General features: G+C 35.7%; 1 protein-coding gene across 1 annotated transcript in view; it reads left to right on the top strand.

Annotated features, from left to right (window-relative positions):
• The window catches only part of NEDD9 (neural precursor cell expressed, developmentally down-regulated 9), a 75,902-nt gene that overhangs the window by 17,600 nt on the left and 41,954 nt on the right, over positions 1 to 16,348 (top strand). The window contains exon 2 of the mRNA XM_072411687.1: positions 3,302 to 3,480. Within this exon, the coding sequence (XP_072267788.1) occupies positions 3,478 to 3,480 (3 nt within the window). The 5' untranslated portion in view covers positions 3,302 to 3,477. The remainder of the gene's footprint in view (positions 1 to 3,301; positions 3,481 to 16,348) is intronic.

Genomic DNA, 16,348 nt, shown 5'->3' with positions numbered 1-16,348 from the left:
CATGTTTCTGTACGTTTTCATATTGATCCTTGTATGCTAGTGGGGCCCTTTGGATCCTAGGCCTAAGCTGTATAGATTACTTCAATTTTTCTTCAAGTATTGTTCCATTGTCAAATCCTAAAACCTTAGTGAGCTATAGATGGTTTATCATTACAGCTAAATGAAACAAGTGGTGGGGCTTAGTGCCAAGAAAGGTAAAGCTAAACCATGGCCTTGTGTACAGCCTGGACCAAGGTGCTCCACAGGGACACAAGTGCTGATATGTAAAAATATGGATGGTACTGGCAGACAACACAATGGGCCTGATTAAGTAAAGCTCTCCAAGGTTGAAGAATATAAACTTTTATTGGTGAACCTGGGTGAACCAGCAAACCTGGAATGGATATCCTAAGTCATGTGGATAATTTTAGGACAAGGTAGTTTACATAAGGCACAGCTGTAACCTTCTAACCGAATGTTTACTAAAAGTGCCATCTCAATTGTGGTTACGAGTTTTGCAGAAACGCTAGATCAGCAGAGGTGCTTCCTCCACACATAGGTAAAGAAGTGTGACAGTGAACATCCAAGGCAGTCGCATAGATGTTTCTGTTCATTTGGCAACATTTAATATTAGTTTGATGGCTATACACAGATATATTAGGTGTTGCTCCTTAAAAGTAGGTCTGCTGCCATTTACAGTAAAGTAAGTCATTTTAGTTTTTTATGTCCATTTTTCCATTTTTAGGGTTTTATATATAAAGCAAGGAATCTGACATTCCCTTAAACATTCCCCACTGGGAATTATTTACTGCCACTAAAACACATAGACCTTGAAAATTACCACCAGGGAATGTTTAAGGGAATGTCAGATTCCTTGTTTTTTTTTTAAATAAAACCCTTCGAGTTTGCCTTCTGTTTACTCATTCATGGCTCCAAGTAATATATAAGGAGAAGATATACAAGCATAGATTACTTACAAGCTAGGTTGTTCAGATGGCAATTCTCTATTTTTGTCCTTGACTTTGTATAAGAAATGATTAGGAAACATGTTTTGAGTTACTGAATATACTTTTGTTAAAGGGACATTAAACCGTTGTCCTTAAATCACCATCAATAAAGTGGTTGAGGTCATTTAACAGGAATTGAAATGCATTATATTAGTTACAAGAAGCTCACTGAATTGGGGAGAAAGTTTATCTACACACTTAACATCTAAGCAATTCATATTTACATAGTAGCAGCCATGCTGAGGGCTGATAAAGGCTTCTCAAACAGAAGATAAGCCTGGCATTTCCTATATGGCATTGCCGGCCAATTCAGTCCTCTATCACTTTGCGCCAACAAAGGCTCAGTGTCCTGTTTCATCACTTCTTTTGTCAGCTCGGAACAAGGTGGAGTTCAACTGCTTTCATATTACCTCTACAAAACATCTTGTGGAGCCAATTGCACATCTAAGGCAGCTATAAAGGTAAATAGGATGGCAAATCACCCTACAAATTATCTAGCATGAATTACACTAGATAATATGTAAATAGCTAAAATAAATACTTTATTAGCCTTGGATATACCTTAATGATAATAAAAACAAATCCTGTAGGACAAACTATACAGCAGTTTAATCCTTTATCTCAGTTACTACTTCATCATAGTTTATGGTTACCATAAATGCCTGATCATTTCTAATCTGATGGCATGGGGATTGGGTCTGTTAAATATATCCTTGGGAAATAGTGAGTGCTCCCAAATGTGGTGAGTGGTTGTAAATGCACAGAAAGATATTCCACATTTTAGGAAATTTGGTGTGTCCTGGGGCCAAGTCTTCACTCCTTTCTCAGATTGTCCCAGGTTCCTCTCCCTTCGAAATCTCCTACATGGACAGCTCCTGCGTGCACCTAAACAAGTAAGATATATGTGAAATGAAATAACAACCAAAATAACACAAAAAGTTTGTTATTATATAAAACAAAACGTAACTCAGTCTTCCAAACTTGTTATGGAAACTATTGAACTACTTTCTGTGTTTAAAACACCATATTAAGTGACATACAACCCATTGAGACAGACTCTCACCTTCGGTACTACCTTTTTATCACAGAAAAGCAGTACAAGCTTGAATATAAGCAATTCCCATGGGGAAACCTTTGTTCCTTGGATCAGTAGATAGGTTTGTTTCCTGTGGAGCACACTATATATTGTTGTCCTAACTATATTCCTCAGGATTAAAAATTGATTTATAAAAGCTCTCCAAAGCTGGAGAGGATACTGTCACGAATAACAGGGTGGGGAGGGAAACAGAAAGGTTTTACTCACTACTAGGCCTCAAATGACTAGGGAAAAGGGAATGGTCACCCCTTGCAGACACCCTAATCTTGCCCTAACTCCTAACTGTATGAGTATCCCCTGATGGTGGGAATGCTCATACACAGGAACCTGGTCTCTACTAGCCCTGTATAGCCCTAGCAGTAGTGTCTGGCTTGAGACTACTGGTTCCTTCCCCTATGAAGGACCCAGTATCTCCCTGAGGCCTAGTAAACAACTAAATAACACCAAAACACCAAAAGTAAAGCAACTTATCTTATAAGCAGATATAAACAGGAACTCAGAATGTCACAACACTCCAGCTCTTCACATGGAGGAGCAGTAATGACCACCAGCTGCAGCTGATACAAGGGGAGTGGTCATTACAAACAACAACACAGAAACAAGTAAAAACAAAAAGACTGCCAGATAACCTCAAATGCAGCTTGTCTGACAGATCCTCAAACATCCGTCACGGAAGGGACCGTGACAGATACACTTTCATCAGTGAAGCTGGGAGATCCAGCAAACCTGGAATGGATTTCTTCAAATTCATTTGGTATTTACTAGCAAATGTTTTCAATCCTGACGGTTTGCTGGATCACCCAGCTTCACTGATTAAAATGTATCTTCTCCAGTCTTGGAGAGCTTTAATAAATCAGGCCCATTGTGTAGCAACTTAAAATGCCGCCTGTGCCAAAGTATCCAAGCACAAATCAATACAATACAATACAATGCAATACCTTGGTGTAAACTTGGGCAAGTGCATACAAAAAATGTTCAGCTTGTCATTGAGCATTAATTAAACATGATCAATATGTATTTCTGTGCATGCAGAAAATGTTCTTGGCATAAAAAAGGAAATGAATGTAGCCACCACTTTCACAGCAGTAAGGAGCAAGATAAGATAAAACAAGGGACATCTGAAATGGACGTGGCATCAAAAACACAATGTTTCTGCGTGTGTCTATTTTGTTTTTAATTTCCAGACTTAAATTCTATTGTATTGTTTGTATTATTACAGAATGTGTATGCTGAATAGAACAAAAAGATCCAGGAAAAGAAAGTCAAGGTTTTTAAAACAAAAGTAAAGTAAAGGCCCATGAAATACAGCCAGCTAAAGCCAAGGGGGATTTCCTATGGAGATTACCATCACGTCAAAATATTACAGAGTTTAATTCAAGGAGGAAGATCTGAACAATGGTAAGAGGAAACTGACTGTGGGTGTTAGGTGTAAATACACAGTGGATTTTCAATGTGCTTGCTATTAGTTGTACAAAATGTATTGAATTATTTGAAAACTCAAGAACAAGTTTAAACCCTTAGCCAATTCCTATTACATGCATTTGTACACCACTAACCACTAGGCATTGTCACCTGTGTTATACTATCCAATGTGGTATTTATATTTAGAAACAATTTCAAACCCATGTCTGGCCCTTAGGTATTTATTTTACACAATGACAAGCCCTGTAGTTTGTTTGTGGTTTAGAACAGAGCTTAGGATGGATTTACGAGAACAGGTTAATACAGTATAATAGTAAACAGCAATATTCATAGTTAAAACAAATCCTAGAATGTCTCAAATGGGAGTTTAGTAAATGTGATAGAAATGTAGTATCACTCTTGTATGAAATCTCTTTTTGGAAATTAGACATTTTAAAGCCAGTCACATATATTGATTCAAGGAGTGGATAGACTGAATGATAGTAAACATAGAGGTGACATAATAAGAATTTATATATTTATATAAAGTTGTTTACTGAGTTACCTAAACTAAAAAAGATAATTTTACCAGCTCTACAGAAAGTGTAACAATAGTGTTTAAAGTGGAAGTGAATTATAAAATATACAAATTTGTGAGCAGACAGGTTGTTTTTTGCAGAAGGGACAGGGGATGGCATACCCCAGACATACCCCTGGCTGCTGGGTAGTTATTATCTCTTGTAGGCATGTATGATTGTTATAATATTTCTGCCTGGCTGATCAAGATAGCTATCATCCTGAGCCAGGAAGAGGACAAGGTGAGGATGACAGCGCCTGTGATAAAGGGAGAACAGCTGAGTGTAGATGAAAAATTGCAATAAGGTAATGGTAAGGTAAGGTTATTTTACTGCAGAAGGGACATCCCTGCAGTAAAGGACCTGCCTTGTTGAAGGTTTTTCACTTTAATGGTTTGTGTAAAATCAGTAGCTCAGTTTACTTTTAGAATATTTGATTCTTTTAAAAAAAGAATAGGTAAATAGCAAAAAAAAAGTTCAGTACTTTTCTTAATTCTTCTTTTGGTTGCATTACCACAAGAAATATTGCAGTATGACAATTTTTTAGGCAATGTACACACGTGCAATGGTTCTCGTCCGGCCAATATTGGACGAGAATCTTGCATGTGTAGAGGGCTCGTCGTTCATCGTCCGAGCGACCATCCTGGCGGACGATGGACGACAAACGATCATAATAGAAGTGAAGGGGATGAGAGCGCAGCGTGGTGCCACTCCATCATTCTCCCCCCTCCATAGAGCAGAACGTTGCTGTATGTACAGCACTCGTTCATGCATCGTGCAGTGGTTGAAAAGGATCGTTTCAACAACAATTATTGCATGTGTGGACATAGCCTTAGGAAATACACTTGGGGTAGATTTGTTTAAATCAGTAATGGAATTTGCTTAGCAAAGCTGAAAAACAATCAGCCTGGAAATTTACAACTACACTTTATTTAAAATGTCACACATGCAGAATTCCAATTTGCCAGAAATTATATGAGAAAAGAGGCAAACGTTTTTTCTTTTTGTTAACAAACAGGAAGGAAGTACTTAATCACCCATCCATGATGTCTGCTCTCAAACAGACAGAACTTGATGGAGGATTGAGGATAAACAGATGTTTCTCCACCCCTCGTAATCTAGACATCTCCAAATTTAGTCTTGCAACTAAACACCTGCATGAATACTTTTAAGGTTGCCTGTTTCATTGATAGTGATTGATAAATATGAGTAGGTCACAAACATTTTTAAGGTTTGCTACAAGTTTTATTTAGATCCATGAATGGCCTATCTACCATTGTGTTCTCACCAAGAACTACAGTTATTTCCCTATAATCACCACCCAGATGTCGTCTTTCAGGACAGGTCTGATAAGGACTGGTGGCTCAGGGGAAGTAACTGTGGATAATAGGAATATGTCCACACACAAAGCTTAGAAGAGTATGACTGATGTGCCCTAATTATTCATCAGATGATGTGTACTTTATCTTCCATGTGTAACTTTCAACCCTAGAGTTTTTAACTAACCGATCAGAAACCTACATATGTGCAGCAATATATAAAATAAATCAGAAATAACCATTCTATATTGCTATAGTTCGTATCTTAGATGAAGCCAATGTGATTAGCTAATATGGGTTACTGCACATTGTGCAACTTCACTTCTCAGTGCACAGCTCAATTCAGTAAGTCTTCATCTGCCATGGCTGCAAGTTTTACTTATTGGTTAAGAAGCGGAAAGAAGCACAGCTGTAACCCTTGGGGTTAACCACATGAGTCTTATTTAACATTTAACCTTAACCTAACCTGATGAAGCTTTGGGGTCAATAAACATTGCTCCGCAAGATTCTCAAGTCACTGTATTTAAAAAGTTATTAAAAGTACATTTTAGAAACTAACAATAATATTTTTAACTTTTATCAAGATAAGATTATTTTGTACTAAATATATAAATACACTGTAATATGGGGCCATAAGTCATAGTCAATACATAGAAAAAAATGTAAAATGTTACATATTTCTAACTGCTTGTAAAAGCACTGGTTAACTTTCCTTTTATTTAAGAAAATGAACATGAGAAGAAAAAGGTTTATTTTAGCAACAGCACAGTGAAGGTTTAATTGTTTTTTTTTAAACACATATATATATATATATATATATATATATATATATAACATTGGACACCATATAACGTGATCTCTATCTAAACAGAAAAACAACTGTTCTATAATGAAAAGTAACAGTTCAGTATTTCAAAGTAAATATCATGACATCTTGGTTGAGCATAGTAAACATAAATGTAATAGGACACAATTATTTCTTTACGTGTTTCGCCAATATGGCTTCATTAGGGGATTTGAAAGAGATGTGTTAGTGACATCTTAACACAGCTTTACAAACTTACATTGTAATAGATTCATTATAAGTGTGTTTAAGTACACATTTATTTTTAGTCAGGTGAATATGAATACTAGATTGTAAGCTCTTCGGGGCAGGGTCCTCTCCTCCTGTATCACTGTCTGTATTAGTCTGTCATTTGCAACCCCTTCTTAATGTACAGTGCTGCGTAATATGTTCGCGCTATATAAATCCTGTTTTTTATTATTAATAATAATAATAATAATAATAATAATAATATGAAATATTTTTCTATTGCATACTTTAGACAAAGCCAGTCTTAGAGCAGGTAGATACAGCTGAATTTTTTTAATAGGACTTGCACTGTGAAAGCTGCATCCAGGATAGGCAAATGAAGGGAAAAGCAAATAATTGTGCTGCAGATAATTAATTTCCCATAACTGTCTTGAGATGTATTGGTTCACACTGTGGGCTTGATTTATTAAAGTTCTCCAAGACTGGAGAAGATACATTTTCATCAGTGAACCTTGGTAATCCAGAAAACCTGGAAAAGATTTATCTAAAGCAATTTGTTATTTGTTAGCAAATGTTTTCAGTCCTGGTAAAATTAAAAAAGCATCAGGAAAATGGGAGGAAGAACAGATCCACAGAATGAATGGCACAAAAGCAGGGAGATTCTTGCACTACAGGTCAAGAGGATCTAGGCATAACAGTGCCAAGACACTGTAAATTCACTGGTATTTTATTACACTGGATGCATTCACTTTAGATGTTCCCTATAGCAAAGTAAATTTTGGTTTAATTTCAGGTAACCCTAATGCTTTGGCAGGCCATTGTCATGTATAAACCAGCAACACCCTTCCTTTAATGCCATTAGACTTCCTGGTCTACTTTTATTAAAAAAAACCTCCAGCTGTGGTATTTGATCGCCAGCTTCATAGGGCCTTGTTGTATGGTGTTATGTGGTTAATATACTCCAACCATTGCTCAGCCTTGTTTCTGCGACCTTTTCGTATATGTATTTCTAAATGTTCCTATCACAATTCTTCAAAATGTTGTTAGGTAGTTCATTAAAGTATTAGAAAATCCAACACTCTAATCATTTCTGGATACAAGTTGCTTGTCTGTACTTCTGTACTTTGCAGTAAATACTTGTATTGTATTGTGTATATAAATAATATACTGATATATATATAATTGCTATATATATATATATATATATATATTATTATTATTATTATTAAAGAGGATTTATATAGCGCCAACATATTACGCAGCGCTGTACATTAAATAGGGATTGCAAATGACAGACTAATACAGACAGTGATACAGGAGATAAGACAGTGCCTTATAATCGGGGAAACAGGGTATATATATATATATATATATATATATATATATATATATATATATATATTTTTTTTTTTCTTTTTTTTTTCTTTAGCAATTACAACTTATTGATATCTTTAGCCATGCCGCCATATTCATACAATTACTATTATTACTATTAATATTATCATGGACAGCACATTCACTTTGTTACATTTGTATTAGTTCTAGACCTGTATTTAAAACCTGTAAAAATTTTAAATTTATACTAAATGACCTCAAGTTTCAGCTCCCTGAACTTAATTAGGTAAGCAGTGGCGTTATATTGAATGTCCTGGTTCTTGAGCCTGAAGCCACTGTCAGCAAGTTACTGGAGTAGTAATCGTTCCATGCTAATCCAGCGCTGCAGGAAAGATGAAAGAGAGGGAGGTCAGCAAAATGCAAGAAAAGAGAAAAAAAGAGAGGGGGATAAGAAATAGCTTCAGATTTTGTTCTAAAGAGGGAACCACTTATCTGTGGTATCAGCAGCTAAAATTCTGTAAAAAATCTTTAGTTTTGCTACAAATGTTGAGCCTGACTGCAGCCATGATTAGTAATAACTGCAGACAAAGTATGTAATTGTATGATGTAGCAAGTTTTAGTATGGTCGGATAAGTCACCTCATCACTTAACTTTCATTAAAACATCTGTCTGTCAATGGTCATTCTTGATTTGTACTGTTAGCGTATCTCTGTGGGCACCTGCTCATATAGAACAAACCCCTGACTCCAGGTGGGCTGGGTGTTGTAACCCCTGAAAGCTTTTCAAGTCACTTCCGCCACCCACTAACCAATTGGTTTCGTAATTAAACCATTTTCTGTATTTATTCCCAAATAATTCACATTCCTTTTCTTGGTTTTCTGCATAAAATAATCCTTGATGTCAGACTCCAGCCTTTGTATTGTAACATGTGCTTATTACAGGGAAAATAGCAATTATCTGTTGAAAGTCAAAGAATTCTAATTGCCATGTCCAGAAGATTACAGGGCTCAACCCTTTAAATTAGGTCTTCCATATCACGCCACTTCTGTGGACAATAAATCAGCATTAGGAAAACTCAGAATGATAGCCCAAGTATTTTGTTCATTTCTTGGGAACTATAGTTTTTACAATCACTTAAAATAATTGAGGTACAATTTAAGGATCTGCTAACTAGATATTTAATTAAGGTTAATAAATAAACTACAAGTGAGTTCTTTTATTTGTCATGTTTAAAAGAATTTAAGTTCCAGATTTTTCAATGATTTCAAAAAAATCACAAATGAATCTGTTTAAAATGTCTGATTGTGTTGTGTTATAAATGTAAGAAAACCCTGACAGTAAAAGTTCCTATTTATATGTATGTTTTCTATGGTGTAGATTCCTTTATTCTGTTCTCCAACAGTAATCTTGGCCTATGATAACTTTTCAATAATATATGTAATTTGCTCAGATATTGTTCAGGTGCCATTAAATCTTTCCACAAAGGTATATCAGGATTTTTTTTAGGTGCTTGTTACAAATAATCAAGAAGGATATTTAAAGTTAAAAATGTTGAATTTATTATCTATCGCTTTTAAAACCATAAAACAAAAATTGCATTGATATTCTTAACGACTCAACAGTACAAACTGTTTATTAGATGTATGTGATTTGGATGCTGGAAATATCAATGCAATTTTTTATATGATTTGAAAAGGGATGGATAATAAATAATTAAACTTTTTAACTTTAATTATACTTCTTGATTATTTATAACAATCACCTAAAAATACTGATATACCTGATATGATTTGTGGTTTGTTGAATGATATATATAAATATAAGAAGGATGTGGTGCTCCTAATGCTATTTTCCCACAAAACTATCTAATTGGAAGCAAACGCCATTAAAGATAAGATTATGCCAACTTCTCATTGATGCATGCATATAGCTCCAAAATGATTGTTTCCATTGTTTCATGTGTGATATAGACAGTTGGCTTTTTTGACAGCTCATATCTGTCAGATTTAGCCACTGTGGATGGACAAATACTGTCTTATCGACCCCACCACCAAGAAGAAGTGTCTTAATAAAAAGGTTCCCAAATAAGTACATGCAAGCCTGGGCACACACCATTACCACTTGTGCAGTAATAAAGATATCAGTTTATTTAAGTGCATGTACATCCATAAAGCAAACAAATACCAAGGCTGTATGTATCCATATGTACCTCCCTGGTGGTATTCCCGATTGTGGCTCGGGGTTAATTTTCAGCCACACTCAGGGTGGCTTTGTAAAGCACTTACCTGGTTCCCATGAGCTCACGGCATCCTCTGACGAGGCCCGCCGGGCATCTGTGTCCCATGGCCTCGGGTCCCCAGAGTGATCAATGGGATGTGTGAGCGTGCGGTGTGGTGGGGGGCATAACCTGGAGGGAAATTTAGGCAGAATGTATGGCTTTGACATTCACAAATCCTGACATATTCAGACCACCAGGGAGGTTCATGCATGGGTTGGAAAGCCTATTTTCTTACGTTTATACAGACCTATTCCAAAGTATTTTTTGTTAATAGCAATGTACGGAATTCCTAAAAATCAGTTTGTTTCTCTGTAATTGAAGTGTGGTGTATGATTGGGATGGTGTTTCAATGGGGACAATTGTTCCAGTGACAACTGTCCAAAAGAGCAGTTCCCTGTTACAGACAGATCTACAGGCAAGAAGTTATGGGAAATCCTCTTAATGGGCTGCAAAAGAAATGACCATTCCAAAGCTATTCTAAATGATAAATGTTTTGACTTTGCACATAACACTATACACCAAGGTTATTAGTGAATGCAGGTTGTCAGCACACATTACCTGACATGATAATATGTTTTTCCAATAAAGGTGGAAGCAGTGGTGTTGAACAGTGCTTTGGGCTGTCATTTAAAAAATCCTAGTTCTCTGGCCTGGGGCCAATGGAGCCACAAATTGATTAGTTTGAAGAGAGTGCACCTGGAAAGGGTAAAGAGGTCAAAGTTAGGGAAGACATAGACAAGAATCCTATGCTGGAAGGTCCATAACATTTTACTATAGGTGGTTAGGGACATATCACATCTTTTAGAACCAACATCCTACTCTCTGAATTAAAGAAATCTTTTATAAAACACATTCAGAAAATATTGTTTGTGTGAATCTAATTCGCTTGTCTTTATGAACCATATTACATCTGAAACATGTAAGAATTACTTCTCACATTGGTTTCCAATGCACGTGATAGAACGGGAAAAATGTCCGCTTATATACTTTAGATACTAATGGTCAAGTCCCCATTCTTTAATTATACTGCATGCTTCTTTTAACTAAAAAGTGAGTCACGCAAATGCAAAGTAAATGTTTCTTAAGTCACACATAAACCACAAGTCAGTTTCACATAAAATAATATGCATACAACAGGAAACCCAAGTCCTCAGGTACGCTCACACCACATTATATGATGCGCACTTATTCTACTTGTGCTGTCATTCCTAGAACTGCATATTTTCAAGACTTATATATAGCTACATTTTTGCACATATATTATGATTATCTAGAAATGTACAATGTATTATGAGAGCAATGATGTGGGTGGCTTAGAGGCGAGCGCTCTGGCCTTGCAGTACTAGGGATCTAGCTTCACATTTTTATTAAAGATTCTGGTTGTGTGGAGTTTGTATATTTTTTTTGTGATTGTGTCGGATACCTCCTGGCACTTTAGTGTTTTCTCACATCAATATGAGTAGGTTAGGGGGCTGCCCAGCAAATTGGCCTTTTTTTTGGAATAATGACATTGGAGCTTCTGTGATATTCTACAATTATTTATCAAATAACTGGTACCAATATCCTTTAACACACATGATTATAAACATTTGTAATATATTAATTTATATCAAAAGATATTAAAAAATCCATTGTTTTATATGACAAAAGTGAAAACATTTATATACTATGTCAGATACATTCCTAAAATAAATATCAAAATATAAATATTCTGAATTCATAAACATTCTCCTGCATGGCTGTTTCTAAGTTCAGTATTAGAGGGTATTAAACCACCAGAAGGTAAGGTCATGCAGCAAATTAAGTCAGAACTTTAGATCTGCATATTTGCACCAGGTCAGAGATTATTAGTATTCATGTCTTAGTGGTTTATCAGGACAACCTGGTAACTTGCATCTTCAGAGGTCATCAATAGAAACCATGTTTTTCTCCAGGCACTGGTTTCTCCTTAACTTCGGCATTCATATTTTCAGTGTCATTCAATGTTAATAGAAGCTACATAAAAAAACATGTATATTAAAGAGAGATGATACTGATTATCAACATTAGCACTCACTGTTCTACATTAGAATAAACATCCTGCCTGCATAAGCCACATGTAAATGTATAAAAAGGCCCACTGTAATGTGGGAATTTTATCTGTACTCCCAAACTTGTCAACACTTGACAAAAAAGTCAAATAAGGTTACTTTTTACAATGCTGCCATATAAGAGTATTTACACATCATTGGCGGATAATGTGCCATTTAGTGTTACTAATCTCAATGTCTGTACATTGCATTATTGACACAGTATATTTTCCTGTGACACAAAGAAACTTTATCATTTAGATTTATACTTTTTATCTATTTTATTAAAGTCACACAAACACATGGTATTAGTTAGGTATTAGTCATGGGCCTTGATTCACCAATATTCTATTACCTAGGAAACCAAAGTTATATATATATATATATATATATATATATATATATATATATATATATATAAAATCTTTTATTAGGTTCTCATGTAATAACTTTTACTATTAGAGAAGAAGATGTGGACATTGAACCATAAAATGTGTTCATGACAACAAGACAAGAGGTTAATTTAGTAGCAATGTGTGAATTGTAAATGTATAGCAACACACAGCTTTATTGATTGTGTCCAAATTAGACAATCAAAGCACATGCCTGACTGTACTTTTGCACTTTTGAACTTTGTTAGTAAATAATTCCCTTGTGAATGAGACAGTTCAGTTTCCCACCAAGTAGTTTTTTTCACCTTTTAGAAGCATGTTGTGTGTTCACAGTTAACACAACTGATATATGATTATGTTGAATGGTTATGCTGGAAGAGTATTTTGATCTCAAGTTTGCACATTTTTTAACTTTAATTTATTTACATTAACATATTTTTTTCATGTGTCTACCTGCATTTACATTTGCTAAAAAAAAAGTTGTGCACACTTAGTACACATATGGTACATACTGGATACATTGAGGGATGGTAACATTATACACTTACATCAGGGAAAATATAAAAAGAAAACAATTTGGAGTATATTAAAGAAAAAAAGGAAAAACATAAAAAATAAAAAACAAAGAAAGTACAGACTGAAGAAAGTTTTTTAGAAAAAAATGTGAAAACAGCTAAATATTAAAATTTGGATAGTTATACCACATCTCTTGAAGGCATACGTTTTGTACATTAGTAAAGTTGGATAAGGTAGTCTATTCATTTTAAATGGGTTGTTATTGCACTTATTAAAGAAAAAACAGTACATTGCAATACACAAAACATCTGCATCTGTGCTGTGTGCTGCACTGTTGAGCAAATGTTTTGCTGTGCTCTTATTATTATTATTATTATTAATAAACAGGATTTATATAGCGCCAGCATATTACGCAGCGCTGTAAATAGGGATAGCAAATGACAGACTAATACAGACAGTGATACAGGAGGAGAGGACCCTGCCCCGAAGAGCTTACAATCTAGTAGGTGGGCGGCACGAACAGACTTTTGGAGCTGTTTGGTGTGGTTGTTGAGCCAGGGTCGGGGATTTGCAGGGCGGGGGTAGCGGAAGGTGGCAGGAGCAACATTATCCAGCCAGGGAAAGAGAGTGGTTTACTATGACTATTGGGGTTCAATTACTAATGAATACAAATTCACGGCAACACGCATACTGTATATGGTGTATTACCTAACTGACTGTAGTACATGGATTTTGCTGCCCTGTATGTAGCCATATAAAATGTAAGGAAGTTGATTTGAGGTTTAAAACATTGTAACATTGTATGCACACACCTATGTGCAAATGCAAATACACATTTCAAGCAAGTGCTTGAGTTAAATGCAAACCCAAATGTTTAATTGTCACTTTAATAAAAGAAAGAAAACATCTCCAGGCTATTTTATACATAACAAGGAATTAGCAAACCTTACTGCAAACTTTTGCTAAAACAATATGAAAAGACACACACATTACGGAAAAGCAGTAAGCCAATCAAGACGCATGAGAAGACATTTTGTACAGTTGAACGTTTAAATACAACTTCATCATTATATTAAAAGAGGAGTTTCCTTTAAATTAGATATGTAGATCTTCTCCCTTGTCAGGCCTGGCATTTTTAAATGATTTTTCAATAGTGATCAGTAGGGTACCGAAGCTCCAGTTTATGCGTGGGCCCTTGCCATGCTCCTACATAATATAATGACATCAGGAGCTGTGACTGGCCTGGCAGTAAAGCTTTGATGCACCAGTTCTACGCAGCAGAGGAAGTCTGCGGGAGCAAGAAATAAAGTATTTGTAGGTCTTTAGCCTTAGTCAAATGAACTTTTGATCAAAATAATGCAGGTGAACCCCACAGTTTTGGTTGCTTTAATGAAAAACTAAAGTTCGGCTTTTGAAATTCATTATCAGGCAGTTCTTTATTGCAGAAAGAGACAGGCGCTGTTGCTCTGTAAAGAAGAATTGACTTACTTTTGTGAAAGTGGTAAAAATTCACTTTGGCAATAATACTCAATCATGTACAAGGAAAATAGCATTTTTACTTGCATATAATTAGATGACTGATGCCAGTAGAGCTTTACCTCATTTACTTTTCTTGCAAGGTGATAATTCAATTTGTTAAATTAACAGACTAATATGTAAATTCAACCAATTGCCTTCTCTGTGTGTCTATTTGCTTTTTACTCTTTGCAGGACTGAGTAAGGAGGACTAATATAACCCTGTACTTATTCCTCTTAGAAAAGGAGGATATTTGGTGGCCCTAATATTTTGAGAGGGGCTTCCAGATTTCATCAGTCCCACATATATTTTCAGCACCATTTTTAGGGCATCAGAGCCTGTAAAGAGGCGCTTAGCTCTTACCACTGGGACTAAGGTTCTTTGCAAGATGAATGATACAGAAAAAGAAGAGGGGAACGTTTGTTGCCCTCCCATTCCTGGCCATTCAATTTTAAGGGTAACCCTGTGCCATCTTTTTTTATGTACAGCTTTAAGGCATACACCAAGCATGTTGTTTAGGAAGTTGAGTAAATTTATTGTTGTGCTTTAAAACCACTGTAGGGTATTAAAAAAACAAACAACAAAAACAAACATGATGTTTCATACTAGAATATCATAAAATCTATCCATTATGTTTATATTATGGTATATAATATGCATTATATTCAATGTTCAATGTGATTCTTAGAATTATAAATTTTTTCTCTAAAACACGTTGGTATAATTAAAAGGTAGTTAAACTTGAATAATGTTTGTGACAATTGTTAAATTAGTGGGAACTGGCCACTGAGGGGGTTGCCACATACGGTATATGGCCTGATTTATTAAAGCTCTCCAAGGCTGGAGAGAATACACTTTTATCAGTGAAGCCAGGGTGATCCAGCAAACCTGGAATGGATCTGGACCAGGATTCAAAACATTTGCTAGCAGAAAGCAAATGACTTTGAAGAAATCCATTCCAGGTTAGGTTTGCTGGATCACCCAGTGTGAGTGTACCCTCTCCAGCCTTGGAGAACTTTAATAAATCAGACCCATTGGGTGGAGAAAGGGTACGGAGAAATTACCATACACATCCTGGTGACTCGAGAGATGATAATGTTAGAAAATGCTCAGTATACTAAAAGTACAAGTGCTTAGTAGACTTTAATACTAGAAAAAAGGTACTATAATATTTGCCAACACACAGCCTCACTGCCTTGCTGCCCTAGGCCTTGGTCTAGCTTAGCCGAACAGAGATCTCAGTTTATAGCTAGTCTGGTTCCAATTCTATTCTATTCATTCCAGGTAAAAAAGAATACATCTAATTGTTGTAGCCAATAGTTTTTTATGTGTTAACCCCATTGCTCCTTCTAAATATTTTATCGCTATCATCATAATTAACATCCTTTAAGAAGACAATTCCATTTCTGAACTTTCGTTTGCTTCCTGCCACCTCTGCAGAGACAACAATCAGTATTCTGTGTTACTGTATGACTCAGGATGCATATACCAGGAGTGGGTATGGCTCTGTTAGCTGGAATACAATTGATACTTTATTTAAACTTTAGAAAACATTTCATGCGTATGGCCAATTACATTAAGGAAATGCGTGCATCCTTGAAGAGTTTCCTTGCTCATTTCACAATTGTAAGTAAAAACAAACATTTTAAGCTACATATGTATGAGCATCCGAAAAGAATAATGGACCTACATAGGAGACTCATGCAAAATGTAACCTAATGCATACAAACTTAAATACAATGCCCCTGATTCATCAATAAAATCCGCGCTCGCTGGAAGCGCAAAAGTACGCGCGGCCATCGATCGCGGATTACCGCGGTCCGGACTCGAGT

The sequence above is a fragment of the Pyxicephalus adspersus genome, chromosome 5, assembly GCF_032062135.1.
Source record: "Pyxicephalus adspersus chromosome 5, UCB_Pads_2.0, whole genome shotgun sequence".
Lineage (NCBI taxonomy): Eukaryota > Metazoa > Chordata > Amphibia > Anura > Pyxicephalidae > Pyxicephalus > Pyxicephalus adspersus.
The sequence above is the reverse complement of the archived record's forward strand: the minus strand, read 5'-3'. Positions and strand labels throughout refer to the sequence as shown.